This window comes from Macrobrachium nipponense, chromosome 41, assembly GCF_015104395.2.
Source record: "Macrobrachium nipponense isolate FS-2020 chromosome 41, ASM1510439v2, whole genome shotgun sequence".
Taxonomy (NCBI): Eukaryota; Metazoa; Arthropoda; class Malacostraca; order Decapoda; family Palaemonidae; genus Macrobrachium; species Macrobrachium nipponense.
Window position 1 is genome coordinate 49,590,553 of NC_061102.1, and position 17,176 is coordinate 49,607,728.

General features: G+C 35.3%; 1 protein-coding gene across 16 annotated transcripts in view; it reads left to right on the top strand.

Annotated features, from left to right (window-relative positions):
- LOC135212752 (early endosome antigen 1-like) overlaps positions 1-17,176 on the top strand; it is a 278,033-nt gene that overhangs the window by 243,337 nt on the left and 17,520 nt on the right. For 12 of the 16 annotated variants that reach the window (XR_010313979.1, XR_010313978.1, XM_064246495.1 and 9 more), the window contains 5 exons: positions 2,208-2,446; positions 3,539-4,330; positions 12,261-12,442; positions 12,581-12,711; positions 15,555-15,752. Coding sequence is in view for 13 of the 16 variants with exons in the window: in XM_064246495.1 (XP_064102565.1) it covers positions 2,208-2,446; positions 3,539-4,330; positions 12,261-12,442; positions 12,581-12,711; positions 15,555-15,752 (1,542 nt within the window). In the remaining 3 variants the exon portion in view is untranslated. Of the gene's footprint in view, positions 1-2,207; positions 2,447-3,538; positions 4,331-12,260; positions 12,443-12,580; positions 12,712-15,554; positions 15,753-17,176 lie in introns of those variants that run through there. The other 4 variants (XM_064246489.1, XM_064246491.1, XM_064246497.1 and 1 more) reach the window with 4 other exon arrangements.

Genomic DNA, 17,176 nt, shown 5'->3' on the forward strand with positions numbered 1-17,176 from the left:
CTGGTATTGCATAAAAATGTAACCATTTTAAAATACTAGTGGGTCCACTGAAGTCCCACCTTCCCATAAATGTGTAATCAGCTCTATAATTGTTCGGTAAGACACTACAATAAAAATGAAATTTTCATTATTAAAATGAAGTTTTGAAGTTTTTTTGTATATCTTACCGAACAATTATGATTATACCCACCCTCCTCCCCTTAGGTGGACGGACGGGCAGAAAGAATTGGATTCACCTGGGCAGTTGTACCTGGTTCTCTCGCAAGTGGAGGGAGATGACGTCATCACCACCATTGTTGGCGACGCCGACTTGCGCTAAATTTGAAATTTAGTATCACCTGCCGCTCGTGGAAATCACGGCTCTATAATTGTTCGGTAAGTATACAATAAAACTTCATTTTAATAATGAAAATTTCATACTTTACCTTTGGCGAGTGTGGCTGCTGGCTTGACGGAGACGGGAGGAGGGGAAGGGGGAGGAGGAGAGGGTTAGGGCTTGGGGGGGAAATCTCCCTCCGTGAACACTTCTGGAAGACTTTCTGGTTCTTTCTCTAGAGAGCACCGTTCACTACGATCACTAATTTTACGCTTACACGACACTGTGTCGTCTTTCACAATTTTGAAAAAATATTTTTCTATGGAGGCTTGGTTTTTGTTTTGCCTGTTCTTTAAAATTTTATAGAAATGACCCACCCCATTATCGATAAACAAATTTGTTGCACTCTTACGAGCCTTTTTGCAAAAAATGATGCTCTCACTTACGGAATCTCCTGCCAGCTGCTTCTCGTTTATCCAAACCATGAGCAAATTTTCCTACATCGTCGAGAATATAAGGCCGTTGTTTTGTCAATACCTTTCCAAACTGTGAACATCCTTTTGATGCTTTAATTAAACTGGCTTTAATTTCTTCTTGTTCTTTCTTCCTTTTTCTTCAAAATAGTGCAGATCGTTGATTGCGACCGCTTGAAGAATGCTGCAATGTCTTTCACGCGCTCGCCTTTATCATGCATTTGGATAATTTCCTTCTTCATTTCGACTGTAATCATCTCCTTCTTTCTTATGCTTTCCTTCTAGCTGCTTGCCTTCGTCATCTTGGGAGCCATTGTCTTTAGTATTTGGGTAATAGTAATGTATAAGCACTATCACGGGACAACACATGCGCAAATCACTAAGCAAATTTGAGAGCGTATCACGGACAGATGCGTTCAATCTTACCGCCAGTGAGATAGTGAAAGAGTTATGGTTTAAAAAGGGTCAAGGGATGCGTGGGAGGAAGTCATGTGACCCTCGTTAAGTTTTGGCCGAAAAAAATGCGTTCGCAGATCCCACGCTCATCCGATGTCCGATGTAAACAAAGCAGGCGGCCTCCCATGATGGAAATTCGCGCATTCGTATTCCAGAATGAGGGCGTCACTTCGTAAGTTAAAAAATTCGTATACTAATCGGTTCGTAACCCAAAGTATTACTGTATAGTCCAAAGAGAAAACCCTGAATGTGTGATTCCGCTAACCCGAGAACGTGAATACAGGGGCCCTACTGTTTCACAAGAAAAATATACGTAATTTATATTTATCACACATTGATATTGCAACAACCCAGAAGGTAAACGCAGTCATGTGCCTAGGGTACGTATGTACGTATGCACACAAGTACTGTAGCTCCAAAAATAGTAGCGGTAGGTTGGTGCGGTGACTTGGGAAATTTGAAATTGCGCTAGCCGAAATTAGTAGTGGTGGAACTAGATTAGTGACCCTTTGATGATAATAATAATAATAATAATAATAATAATAATAGTAATAATAATAATAAACAGACAGCCCTCGATTAACAGTGGGTGTTCCGTTCCCGGCCGATGCTGCTAACCAAAAATCAGCAATAAAAGCACTAAAAACCTGTTTAACAGCACCGTTAACCAGATTGGCGCTGCTGTTAACTAGAGATTGGCGCTGCTAACCAGAGATAGGCACCTAAAATTCAGTTAACAGCGTCGCTAGACAAGCGCTGTAAAACCGGATAGCCGTTAACTGATGCCGCTGTTAACCGAGGGCTGCCTGTAATAATAATAGTAAAACAACAACAACAAAAAACCTTCCTTGAATGCCTAATGGCCCCATATATTGAAAATATTTTTCTGATACAATTAATTTTGTAATTGGTAATGCACCTAGAACCAAGGAAAATAAAAATTATTTTTTTTTTGTTAACAGGTCCTGAACATGGAGATCTCAAACAAGGACCTTCAAGAGAAAATTGAGGATTTAAAGAAAGAAAAGGATGAACTACATGAGCAGTTGAAGGAAGGATCCTCTGGGTATGAAGAGCAGTTACTTAAAGAGCAAGAGGAATTTAAAGAGAGATTATGCAAGGAAAAAGAGGAACTTATAGAAAAATATGAAGCCGAGAACAAGTTCTTACGGGACCAGGTGGAGGGACTCACAGATATAAAGTAAGTCTTATCAAGTTAATTTGTATTCATTATCTTAATCATCAGTTTTCTTCAAACAATAAGTGAGATTCTTTGTGAGCAGAGCAGAATTATAGGTAATTATATGGGCAGTTCCAAGGAAATATTCTCTTTAAGAAGCAGTAAATGGCTTGTTACACCAACTTCTATCACTATCATATTTAAGAATAAATGCTCTCATTAGATAATTATTGTCTTGTAGCATGCTTAGATAGGTGCTTTGGACCATATTGTGATAACATTGTCCCTTTCTAAATATGTTGTTGTTGTCTTCTTTGGACAAGAGAGTATTGTCTGGACTTCTTGAATACTGCATGGGGATATTGTTGATGTTACCAGCAATTATATAATATTTGAGCAAATAATTACATTCAGCCTTTAACATAATGTTTCTTTTAATTGAACTGTATTTATAAAATGCGGTGAGAGGGATTAATTAATTATATTTGTAGTATTTAAGTACATTGTGTAGTTATAGCAATTAAATTTTGGAAGTGGCTCTCTCTGAAGTCAGTAGATTCTTCTGACTATTTTGCAAAATCCTCTAAAATTAAAACAGCTAGGCTGTTCCATTTTGTCATTATTTATGTAGTAATGTTCTTTTTGAGAAATTCTTATTACAATTAGAATAATTTGTCAAGGTGAGGTTGAAACTGCATGATATTCTTCACAGATTCTGCTATTCTTGGAATATAAATAACTTTTAATGATGATGTGGTAACTGCTATAGAAGTATTGTCTTTGACTCAAAGTCAAGGGACTAAGGTTTACACAAAGTAAATTAATGACAATAGACTAAGGATAATAGGTTAACGGAAGTTTAGTGACGGTAAATACATTATTCTGAAAGGATGATATGTGAATTGCTATACTTATGTAAATAATGGCATTTAGTCTTTTATTGAAAGCTTTATCAGTAATGTATGGAGTATGATCTTGTCTGAATGTAGAAATTTGGTATGGGATTGTGGAGTTCTTGGGAAGTAGCTATCATCTGAATGCTTCCATTTCTTTCTTGATTCTTCTTTGGCAGACTGTAACATGGTAATGCCCTTAAACTCTTACCTCCACCAGATTAGGCTTTGAGAAGCAGATAGGACAAATAGAGGAGAATAATGCAGAGATGCACAGTAAGATTGGTGGTGTTCAAGAAGAGAGAAATCTTGCCAGGAAGGAGGCTGCTCAAGTGAAAAAAGAGAAGGAGGATCTTCAGAAGAAGTTTGATGATCTTACCCAGATCAGGAGTGAATTAGAAGAGCAAGTTGCTGAACTGAAAGGGACCATATCAAGCCTAGAGGAAAAATTAGATGTAGAGGAGAATGAAGTCCAGACATTAAAGGAAACGATTAATACACTCAATAATAACATTCTCAACCTACAGAAGCAGGTAGAGGGACTCAACGAAACGAACACTAAACTCGCCAGAGACCTTCAAATCGAGAGTAAAGCACGAATCGACTTACAAGAACAAATGACCAAAATGAAACAGATGTACAAACAGCTGGAGGAATCTCGCAGTGCTGACAGTGCAGTGATAATTCAGTTGAAAAAGGAAAAAGATGATATGGGAAACCAACTTCAGGCACTCAAAGAAGCTAAACTAGCATCAGAAAAACTTTTCCAGGACCAGAAATCACTGATATTGGCACTAGAAAATGATAATAAAACTCTTTCTGAGAAATTAAGTAACTCATCACAAAGTTTTACAAATTATGCAGTAAAGTCAATTTCAGACCAAATTTGTGAAAAACCACAAGTCATTGATAGCATTCATAATAAAGAAGCAGACAGAAGTCCTGTGTCACAGTCTACAGAAGAACTAACAAGACTGAAACTGACCATAAAAGATTTACAAGAAAAATTAAGGTGAGTTATTGTCCCTCAGTATCCTTGAACCTCTGAATGTGTGAAAGCAGGAATATTGGAGATAGCTCTGGCATTGAGTATTCTCCGTGCTTTCTTGTTTATTATGGCTTATCAAACCTGCACTGCTCATCTAGGATGGAATACGGCTTTGGTGACCTTAGATATTCTCTTCAAAATGGATATAGATATAATGTCCCCATTGGTCACTTCCATCGTAGACAGAGACCATGAGAAGGAAACATTGGAGCCATCATGTATTGTCCTACTAAATACTTTGCATCCTGACCATGTACTGTATAGCAGTTTTTCAGTCAATCAGTAATACATATTTGTTTTGGATTTAATTTCTGTTGAAGCACAGATATATAGCATTAAATACACTTCTACCTTAGTTATGGATTATGAATTTTGTTAGCTGTCAGTCATATACTGTATATTTCTAGTTGAACCTTATTTTACCATCATAATTTTTACCAGTTTTGTCTGCTAAAATTTGCTGCTACTCTCTCTTAATTTTAATGCAGTATCATGTGCTTTTAAATATTTCATTTGCGCTAAAACATTCTTGCATGTTTATTACAAGTTTTATAATTAACCAAGGTACTTTTTCCTTATCTTACTAATGCATTTTACATTTCTTCATTAGTACTCTACTTTGATATGTAGAACTTACTGTTCTGCAATTTGCAGTTCATGAAATATTGAAGCATGCTTAGATTTGTAATTTATAATACTTGAGGCATATTTTGAACATAACACACAACAGTTTCTTTGCATGAACTTTGTTAGCAATTGTAGTGCTATACTGGTTAATCAGCTGGGTACCTAAAGCTGTATAAATGCACTTTATGTTACATATTAATGTATAGATGTAAAACTTTTATATATTCCCCAAATTGTAGTGTTAAAAAATATCTCTGCCCAATAATCTCAACTTAACAGACTTCCTGTTGTCTCCCTTATAAAGAGCCTACTATTCGTATCAAAATGCAAGATTTACTGTCTGTCCTCCTGCAAATACACTAAAACCTCAGTACGTATAATGAACCTCAATATTGTAATTGTTTTTCTGCACTGATCTTTGGATGCTTCCACTGTGCTATCTGTTTACTCAGGTATTAATTTGATAAAAAATATGTCCATTTACATCAAAATTAATTCCTTTACATATTCATAAACTTTATAAAGGAAGGAAAATTCAAAGATGTGTCTGTGCAAATGCATACACTACATGAAAATTCAAACATTTCATTTACTTTATTTACATATGAAACTGCAAATTATTGTACCAGGTAACCCATATACACAGACACTAAAATATAAATGTTACTGTGTGCACATATATAACTACGGACATTTATGTAAAAATGATCGATGTCGTTTTAATCTTATACAGGCGATCCCCAGTTAACGGTGGGGGTTCTGTTACAGGCTGAGCACCGCGAACCAAAAATTTGTGATAATTGCGCTAATAAACTGCTTAATGGCACCGCTAACCGGTTGTTGTCACCAATAAACCGCTTACCAGACCCGAAAATCACTTAGTGGCAGCAAAAATCTGGTTAACAGCATTGCTAGCCAAGCGCCGAAACTCCAAAATGCCATTAACTTATGAGTCAGTAAGTGGGGACTGCCTGTGATTCCTGACTGACACTGACTGAAGTTTAATCAAGTATTATCCATTTCAGTGTTACATGGAAACTTTGGAAACTTGTGTATAAAAAATGCTACAGTATATGCACTGCATGTAAATTTGTGTGTGCAGTGTTTTTGTTGACCTAATATGGAATACTGATAGCTATTGTTCTGTATACAGTCGACCTCTGCTATTTGTGGACTCGCCTATTCGCAGGTATTTCTATGGACTGTATATACCCATTATTCACAAAATTTGCATATTCATGGTATTTTTAACAGAGAAATATTCACAAGCATATCTTAGTTTTGCCAGACCACTGAGCTGATTAACAGCTCTCCTAGAGCTGGCCCGAAGGATTAGATATTTTTACGTGGTTAGGAACCAACTGGTCACCTAGCAACGGGACCTACAGTTTTATTGTGGGATCCAAACCACATTATATCGAGAAATAAATTTCCTGTACCAGAAATGAATTCCTCTTGATTCTGCATTGGCTGAGCCGAGAATCGAACTTCGGACCACCGGATCGGTAGCCAAGTGCGAAAACCACTCATCCAACGAGGCTCACTTTTTTGTGATAAAACTATTAACCCTCTTACGCCGATTGGACGTATTAAACGTCAAGTCAAAATGTCTCCCGTATACCGATTGGACGTATGATACGTCGACTCAAAAAAGTTTTTTTTTAAATTCGCGGAAAAATACTTATAGGCCTACCAGCCGAAAACTTTTGAATCACGCGCCTTGGGGGATGCTGGGAGTTCACGGATCAAGGCGTTGTTTTGTTTACAATCGTTACGCAGGCGCGCAAGCGCGAATTTCTTTCTTATCGCACTAAAAAGTATTAGTGACACATCTCAAAAATTATTTCGTCACTTTGACATAATTTTTGCACCATTTTAAATTATCCGTTACATGAAGTATTATATATGAAAATGTGCACAATTTCATGTAGAATACAACAAAAAAAATACTCATGATTGTAGCTTTTATCAGTTTTGAAATATTTTCATATAAATAACGATAAGTGCCAAAATTTCAACCTTCGGTCAACTTTGACTCTACCGAAATGGTCAAAAAACGCAGTTCTAAGCTAAAAATCTTATATTCTAGTAATATTCAATCATTTGCCTTCATTTTGCAACAAATTGGACGTCTCTAGCACAATATTTCGATGTATGGTGAATTTATGAAAAACTTTTTCCTTACGTCCGCGCGGTAACTCTTCCGATAAATTTTTTCGTGCGATTGTCGAAATGTTTGCACCATTTTAAATTTGCCATTACATAAAGTTTTATATATGGAAATGTGCGCAATTTCATGCAAAATACAACTAAAAACAACCCATGGTTATAGCTTTTATCAGTTTTGAAATATTTTCATATAAATAACGTTAAGTGCCAAAATTTCAACCTTCTGTCAACTTTGACTCTACCGAAATGGTCGAAAAATGCAATTGTAAGCTAAAACCCTCTTAATCTAGTAATATTCAATCATTTACCTTCATTTTGCAATGAATTGGAAGTCTCTAGCACAATATTTCGATTTATGGTGAATTTATGAAAAAAAAAAATTTTCCTTACGTCCGCGCGGTAACTCTTCCGAAAAAAATCAGAAATTTTTTCGTGCGATTGTTGTAATGTTTGCACCATTTAAAATTAGCCATTACATAAAGTTTTATATATGAAAATGTGTGCAATTTCATGTAGAATACAACAATAAATGATTGAAGGTTGTAGCTTTTCCCTTTTTCGAAATATTTGCATATAAATCACGATAAATAGAAAAAAACCACGTTCAGTCAACTTTGACTCTACCGGAATAGTCGAAAAACGCAATTGTAAGCTAAAACTCTTACAATCTAGTAATATACAGTCATTTATCTTCATTTTGAAACAAATTCGAAGTGTCTAGCACAATATTTAGATTTATGGTAAATTTAAAAAAAAAAACGTTCTTTCCCTCCGCGCGCCAATTCGCGGCCGCAAATCTCCGAAATGCGTACGTCTCATTCTCTTAATATTTGCTCCTTTTCTTATTTGACGTTTTATAGAGTTTTATATATGAAAATGTGTGCAAATTCATGAAGAATACACAAAAAAAATATTTGAAGGTTGTAGCTTTTCTCATTTTTGCAATATTTGCATATAAAAAAATATAGATATAAAAATTTTGACATTCGGTCAACTTTAACTCATCCGAAATGGTCAAAAACTGCAATTCTAAGCTAAAACTCTTACATCATTGTAATATTCAATCATTTGTCTTCATTTTGAAACAAATTGGAAGTCTCTAGAACAATATTTAGATTTACAGTGAATTTTTGAAAAAATCATTTTTTTACGTCCGTGCGATATGAATTCATGCATCATTTTGTGATAATATTTTTTCTGTGTTGCTTTGATCGTTTTACAATGTGTTATATATCAAAATGATTGCAATTTAGTGTACAATACAACGAAAAAAAAGTAACTCGTTAGCTTTAACCGTTTTTCGCACAGCGCGATTTGAATATAATTATGTATGAATTTTTTTTTTTCGCTACCATATATCGCATTATTTATATATGATAATGATATTTTTTTTCATTTCTGATGGTTGCATTCTAAACGTCAGGCAATGACAAAAAAAAGGAGCCAAAAATGAACTCTTAATCTTGAAAACTAAGTGCGCTGTGATTTTTTGAAAAAATTATTTTTTCCGCTTCCGCACTCACTCCAAACCCGCCTCGGCATACGGTAGATGTTTTGGTTTTTAGGGCTTCGGCGTAAGAGGGTTAAAGTACATACTCGGGGTAACTGCATTTTTAGAGGGTTTTTTGTGTTTTGACTATCAAATTAGGCATTTCTAAGAGTTTTTAGAGGGGTTTTAATTATTCACAGATTTTAGCCATGGGGTGGGCTCTGGTACCCATTCCCCGTGAATTCAGGGTCTACTGTGCGTACATATACCAACGTACTTTCATTGTAGTCATAATAACAGCTATTGTTTTGTACTTTCATTTTAGTATCTCCATATTGAAAAAGTAATATAGTTATTTAAGTACTACTATTACAAGAATTTTATCTACTGGGAATGGTGAACAAAAATTTACATTGCTATTAGTATTTGATTTCATTAATATTGTTGTGTAAGCAATTGAATTTATGAGTAAATGTTCTAAGTTCACATGCTCATCACATGTAAATTGTAGTTCCATAAGCAATCATATGAATACCTTGTCTACTTCCTTTTCTCTCTATTGTTGTGCATTGTTATTTTATTCCAAGTTTTGTTAGATTTAATGCCCCTTAATATAATAATTGATCTATCTGTAAATACAGTGCATTAAATGTTTACCAAAGATTTCAACCAATGTTATATAACAGCCAAGCTCAGGAAGCTTATAATTTGTTTTGGACAATATGAGGATTTTGTACATTTCTGTTACATACCAACTAAATAACCATGCTGCTGAAGTAAATCTTTAATAAGCCTACATGCACACACAAAGATTTGAATGAAATCTGTTAGATTTTTAACTTAGAGACACTAAAATGCAAGTACAGTACACCCAGGTAGCTACACTGTTTCTAAATCAGCAGAGAAACAATCATACAGATTCCCATGTAATGCATACTGTACTTTATACAGGCAGTCCCTGGTTAATAACTGGGGTTCCGTTCCTGGCTGAGCGCTGATAACCGAAAATCGCTGTTAACTGGAACATCACAATAATTATGATTATAGATGGCATTTATGATGCTTTAAGTGCTGATTGACCCTGGTAAACCACTTACTGACGCCGACAAATCCCATACCGGTGCCGAAAATCGCTTACCGACGTTGATAAACCACCTACTGATGCCAATAAACCGCTTAATATATCCCTTATTAAAAAGTTATTAAGATAACTACATTAATAAAAAATTATAGTAGATTACATAAATACCCAAAGTTTCAACCAATGGTATACAATAGCCTAATCTCAGGTAGCTTCCATCAGGGTGTATTTTGGATAGTGGAAGGATTTTAAATTTCTGTATGCTACACCAAATAAATAATTATATTTCAGTGCATCCCTGCACACACAAGCAAAGGTTTGGATAAAATGATTGACAGATTTTCAATTTGGAGATATCAAATGTTTAATAAAAAAATGGTAGTTATTTGCTTATATAAAATAGCAAAAAACATGCCATGTGCAATGCATATGGTAAGTAAAATATTTTAATAACCCTATTGCAGTGTTAAATACAATACTTATTTAACAGCTTTAAAGACATAGCAAGAAAAGGAGGAAAGAATGAGACAGATTTTCAGATTGCTATAGTACTGGCTCAACGGTATCTTAGTCTGTACTATTGGGTCTTTGTTACTTATTGCGAGGTCAGACCAAGAATTGTCTGTTAAGTTAAGATGACTATATAAAGAGAAATTTCATTTTCCAAAAACCATTGCAAAATACGAGTGTGAAGAATGAATGTTTAGGGAATAAAAGGAACATCCAATTGAATAAAAATAATTTGATTCAACGCATTTTTTGAAGTGCGAATTGACTTCACATCATATATATTTTGCCAGAGCAAAGATGAAATATATACAATAATTGTGCTGATATTCATGATATTCATTACATAAGGGGTTTTTGGATGCATTTTAGGATATTCAGTAAATAGTCATTCTATATATAATTCCAAAAAATAATTCTCGGCACAAACCCATTACTTTTACAAGGCCATTCATGTGTCAGTGTGCGAACCCCAGGATGCCCTCCAGCATTTTAAACAAAAAGGAGCCCTTTCGGTGCCTTGAGGTGACACATGCACCCTTGTTCTGGTTTAATGTCACAAACTGGATCATTTATTGTTTAAGAGAACTGCAAAGAACAGAATGGTTTAAAAATAGGCACCTCTTGTAAAAGTAATGGATTTAAATTGAAGACAGTATGTACCATATTTCTCAGCATCAAAGATTCTCTGACTCCAGTAACGTTGACTAAGTGTTAAAATGACATTTCTAGGGTACCACACTGAAAGATATATGAGAGAAAGATGAATGTTGTACAGTACACTCAATTGAGTTTTAGTGGTCGTACTCGAGTCTTATGTGACTTGATTTTCAATCTTTATTCTAGTGTAAATTATACACTATGCACAGTACACACTGTGCATCAAAAATTAAATCCATAGAAAATGTACAATATCAGAGTCTAGCAAACATGAAGAACACAAACATGGTACTTTTATATTCACTGCTGTTCAACGTTAATGATAATCTGGTCATTGTTTCCATTTTTACATACACAGGTGAATACGCGCACTGTTCATTTTATAGTTACATAAACTGCATACAGCACCATACCTGGTAAATCTAAGTAATTGCTCTGCGTCGGGTATATCCTTGGAAATTTGCTTATTCTATAGTATTTTGGTTATTATTAAGAATTTACTGTTATTTTTTGTCGGTCGACTGTAATTAATCCTCCAGGGGCTAGTACTAAACTCTGTGAAATACATTTGACCCCCAAATCCCTAGCGGCTTTTGTATTTGCTGGACCATTCCTTGCAGTCCATGCAGAGTTGTTACTTAGAAATACTCAATATCTTTGAATGTATTGTGTTTGATGAAAGTAGTTACTCAATCATATGTACTTTTAGTAGACTAGGCTTCTGTGACAGAGACCTTGAATAATACATTTTGCTTGCTAAAGTGTCATCTTTTTTGGTTGTTTTGTGTTTAATATACACTTAATGAATGACATCATGAATAATTATTTCTTTTGATCTGATAGAATGTAAAAAAATTATTTTTTATATATTTTGGTAGGATTTTAGGTACTTTAAAACAAGTACAGCCTAGGCCAGGGTAGTCACTATTCCTTTTCATTACCTCACTTTGGATGTATTTTCACCCTCCTTGGCTGTATTAGTGCAAATGACTGAGGGGTTGCTTAGTATACTTACTGCACTTGCTGTTATGTGTATACTAAGCTTAATTAAAAAACTAAACCATACATTACACTTTATCCATAAAAACAGAGAAGAGGGAAAATAATTAAAACAGTAGATGTCCAAAGGCATAGGACCATGTAACTCGTACTTGTTTGTGCATACAATATACTTACTATATGTATGTGAGGCAAAGGTCAAGTTCAGATCATATTTTTGACAAAAATTTAATTAAAACTTTACAAACTGACTTCTTGATGCTTTATAAACAGAAACACAATTAGTAATTGGTCTCACCAAGTAAACCTGTATTTTGTACCCTATTATGGCAAATATTTATTCACTTTTCCCATACTTACAGATTGGCTGAGATAGTAAGTGGGGAAGTAGAAGAACATCGAAGAAAAGTAAGAGAGTTAGAGGCCAAATTAGGTCGCGTGGAGGAAGAGCATCGTCAGCAACTGAAAACTGTAACTCTTGAAGCAGAGCAACAAGTTGCTGTTAAAGAGCTTCAGTGTCAGCAGGCCATTGCTTCAGCTTATGGTAATGATAGACAATCCTAAAACTGATAGTAATCTTTTTAAGTTTTTTTTTTAGCAGTTATTCCTTTTATGTAATTAGTAGAAATACTAGCAGTCTTTTAATTTATGATGAAATTTGTTTTTTTAAATTCCTTTCTAGACCAACAAGACAGTCAGACTAGTGCCCTAGTGCAGCAGCAGCAAGATGTTCTACGGGAAGCACATGCTCGTGCTAAAGAAAAAGCAGCTGAATTAGAAACTGTGGTACATGACTACCAGGATAAACTCAAGGTCAGTCTCGAGTCATTGTTTTGATATATATATTTTTTCCATAGGTAAATAAAACTGTTTCAAAACTGAATGAATTTTCTAATATTTTGAAGACATCTATTTTGTGTATTTACTTCTTTAACTGGATAACTAATAGCTTTTTCTTGAGCTTCACTTATCACCAATGTTTGTAACACTGAAAGTCCCCTGTTTTTATAATGTTGGAAAGAAATAGATTTTATTGTGTCATGAGGAAGTGTACAAAGCTTTGTCATATACAACTATATGAGGATGCATTCTTTGACTTAAAGCTACGTTTGAAGCTTTATGACAAAATAATCAGAGAAAGTTGTGTGCGTGAGTGTGTGTATATAGGTCCCAGTCACTTTCCTGGCTGAACTCGTACATTTTGGTTGCCATTGAGCTTACACAGTGCTGCTCTGCATTACCTAATCTGTCAGTTGTTCATGTTTTTCACCCTTGGTGTACTTTCCTGTATTTGTGGAGTATGAGATTATGATGGAGACTTGTGACTTGGTGTGTGTGTGTGTGTGTTCTTTTTCCCCTTAAAACTAACCCTCTTGAATTTTGCAATCTGTGCAGCATTATTTCATCAATCTGCCTTGCAAGACTCTGGCTTTGAGGAACATTGGTGATTGGCCTTTTTCTTACCTGATTAAACAGGAAACTCGTTTTGCTCACCAGGTCCGATTAAAAAACATTCAAGTCACAAAAAATTTATCCACAGTTGGACAAAATACTTTTAAACAACACTAAAATAGATCTACCTATAGATTCTTCAGTGACTGATTCAAGATAGAGCCTTGGAATACTTATATAATAAAAGACCAGGGTTTGTATTTGAAAGGAAGAATTTGAAATTAATATATAAATTTTGGCAGAAATAGTCCAAAATTAAATTATGTATGTGGAACACTTAGTATGGTGTCTAAATTTTTCACAGACATTTAAAAGAGAGAGAGAGAGAGCAGCTGTTATAAAGTTCTTACAGAATTTCCCAATTCATAAGAAGCTATTGTCCTTTAACTTCACTTGGATTCAGTTACATTGCCCTAACACAATTTAAGAAGGGGGATAACATGTGCATAAAAGTAAGCTAATATCAACATAATAACTAAGAAATGTAGTAGCAGTCCAGCACCATTCCTCCTTGACGACGCTTGGTTTTGAGTGTGTTCACTTGTTATCTTTCAGAATCCAAGGTGGTTTCCATCAGTGCTATCTGTTAGTTTCTGACTTTTTCCAACCAATGGGATCTTAGGGAATACATAGTTACTCTTTTCCCTTAACTTGAAGATTTTGGCACAAAAAGGGCAATCATAGTCTCGAAAGACTACTTTGACCTTGGAACAATTCTCCTTGTTCCAGTACATAAGTCTCCTGAGTTGATGTGTGAATAGTATATCAGGGTTTCATCCTTATCCTTTCCTCTGATGAATCAGCCCCTCCTCTTTTGCAGAAAAGATCTTCTCAATTCCAGTGGCTCTCTTACCTCAACCCATAAGGGTTAACTTAGGAGTTTTGTCGACTTGGCTGGTCGTGTAGAAGCCATAGGTGAACCCCAAACCCTGAAGCACTTATTTGTTGGTCTTGTAGAGGCCACGGGTTAGCCCTGAACCACCAATGCTACTCACTCTCACATGTTGAGGAGTTAATGGTTTTGTCCTCCAGAGGACAAGGCAGCTCTGGGAAGGCTTCTGGTCATAAGAGGGCAAGTTCTACCCAACCCATTCCCTGTCCTCCAACTGGAACCAGAAGGGTAGACTGATTGCATTCTTCTGTATACAGTAATACCCCGAACTATTGCGATTCAAGCTGTGTGGATTCACAGGTACATGAACTTTTCATTGGAAAAACTTGATAAATGTAAAATCCGTGAACCTGAAAAAAACATAAGTTTTTTTTTAAATAAACTAAAATACTGAGACAATGTTTGCCACAAAAATTTCTGACAAAACACATGCTGGGCAGTTATACTATATGCATGCTTTACTTGGTAATGTCTGAAAAGGAAAGCTTACATAATGTAAAATCAGAGCACCTGAAAAAACATAAGGTGTTTTTTCAAAATAAATTAACTAAAATACATACTGTAATAATCAAGTGTGCTGTACAAGATGGAACCTTACTAACTCGACAATGCATTGGGACAGTCTACTTTACAGAAATGGCTCACTGTACAGCCTCTTTTTCTTGCAATAATTCCAGACCCTGTTAGGTGGAACTGAGTGGATTTTTATTTCTGCTGAGTGTTTGGAGGATTGGGCAGATGCACAAAGGGGTGTTATGGAGTATAGTGGGTTTATATATTAACAAATCAGTTTAATTTTTGAAATTGTGTATTAAACTGTACATCACTATACTTTGTAGTTAATATAAACTACTCAGTGTAAACGGACAAATAATTTTTAAATTGAAATCACTTCAAATTTTTAAACGCTATTAAGGTAACTGTCAGATATGTTTTAGGAATGCTAGCACTTTAGCAAATGTTTACTCAGTAACCTTTAAATTGTTATGAGACCATAATATGTATTTACTAGTACTATTTTTTTTCTTACTTTTCATGCATTCGTGGATTGGCATACTGCATGTGGGTATCCCTGCGTATTCCGGTGACCTCCTCCATCAATCCTCTGCCTTCTGCAAAATCTTCGGACAATGTTTTGTACCCTTGGAATTGGTGAATTTACTGTCATTCAATTTTAATGCCCATAATACATTTGGGTCATGAATTCCTATTTGCAATATCCTTCTCATTATACCAATATTGCATGTTGTTACCCATTTGATGGTACCTTTTTTACCTTTATATGATTACACCATTATAAACTGACTAACAGGATAAAGATGATGAACTTGGCAAGTTTATTCAACAGTATGAAGAGCAGCTAGCACAGCTCAACTCACAACATGAAAATCACATTAAAGAGGTTGAAAATACTTGGAAGGCTCGGGCAGAAAAAATGCTCCGTCAACGAGAGACACAACTCCAGGAGGAAAAAGATCACCTTGTGCAAGATTGGAATAAGGAGAGAAGAGTAAGTGTACTGTCAATTTGAAATCATTTCCCCTTTGCATGGTTACTAATTGGTTAAGGAAAAATAATACTTGTGACAGTGGTATTTACATTTGAAATGTCATTGTGTTATATTGTCTTGTATTCATAAAAAAGTTACCCTTGAAATCCTGGGATTTTAAAAGTTTTATGTACTACATACAAATATATTTATGGCATGAAATGTAGATGTATGTATTTGAAAAAAATCTGGACACAGCACATAGGAAATACATAGAGCCATCTTGGATCCTGACAACCATCAGTTAACTCATTAGAACTCTAGAGATCCAATGCAGATTAGGTATCATAGGACTTTAGACATTTAATGCACATTAGGTGTCAGATGAATCGGAGTATCATTATCAGAGTAATTTTTATCATGTAGTTAATTATATATATTCTTAGAATACATTATCTTGCTTTATTTTATAAATATATGTTAGCTGGCTGGGATAACTGAATGACCACCAATAAACTTTCTCTCTCTCACACTTTTCCTCTCTCTCTCTCTTTGACTCTTTCCCTCTTTCTTCTCTCTAGCACTCCTCTACTCTCTCTCTCTCACTTCCTTCCTCTTCCTCTGTCACCCCTTTGGTGCCATTGATGTCTTACCCCCACAGTACATATTCTTTGCCAGATAATAAGTTATATGTATACAGAAATTAGTATGATAAATTCATAACATTTATTTAGTTACTAAGTCTATGGGCAGAACCAGCCTGTTTTCAGGGAAGCCCTTCTTACCCCCACCCCATTCGGTGCTAGTGATGTCATACCCCCACAGTGCTGATTTCTAGATAGTAAGTCCTGTATATGTGTACCTCTCTTGGTTGAAATTGCTCAATGCATTTCAGTTATGCTGGCACATACACACACACACATTTATATATACCATATAGAGGTTCTGTATATATACACACAAGTAGGTATATTATAATAATATTATAGTATAGCAGTATACGCGTATGCACACTTTAATTTATGGAAGTTCACTGGAATGACTTCTCTCCTTTGGTATTTTCAAAATTAATTTCAAATTTAAAACATTTAGTAGACCTGTTATGACTTCAAATAAAATATGTACTGAAAACAACAGACTGTGTATTGTCATACATAATCTGCATGGTGAGAGCAGAGTTGGTGTCAGCTTAGTTAAGCAGTGGTCTTTGTGATCTCACTCAGCTTCTTGCAACATGCACTTGAGCCTGCTCCTGCAAGTGCCTGCTGAATCACCAGCTGTGTGGATGCTACCCCAGGTATAGCAGTTATAAGGTCTAATGCAAGGAAATTAATTACGTCAGCAAAAAACTCATAACACGGAGGGTTTACAGTGTGGCAGAAATCAGTAACCTTCATGCAGCAAAGGCCTGCCTAGCCAAGGTTCAGATGATGATAAAAGAGGAG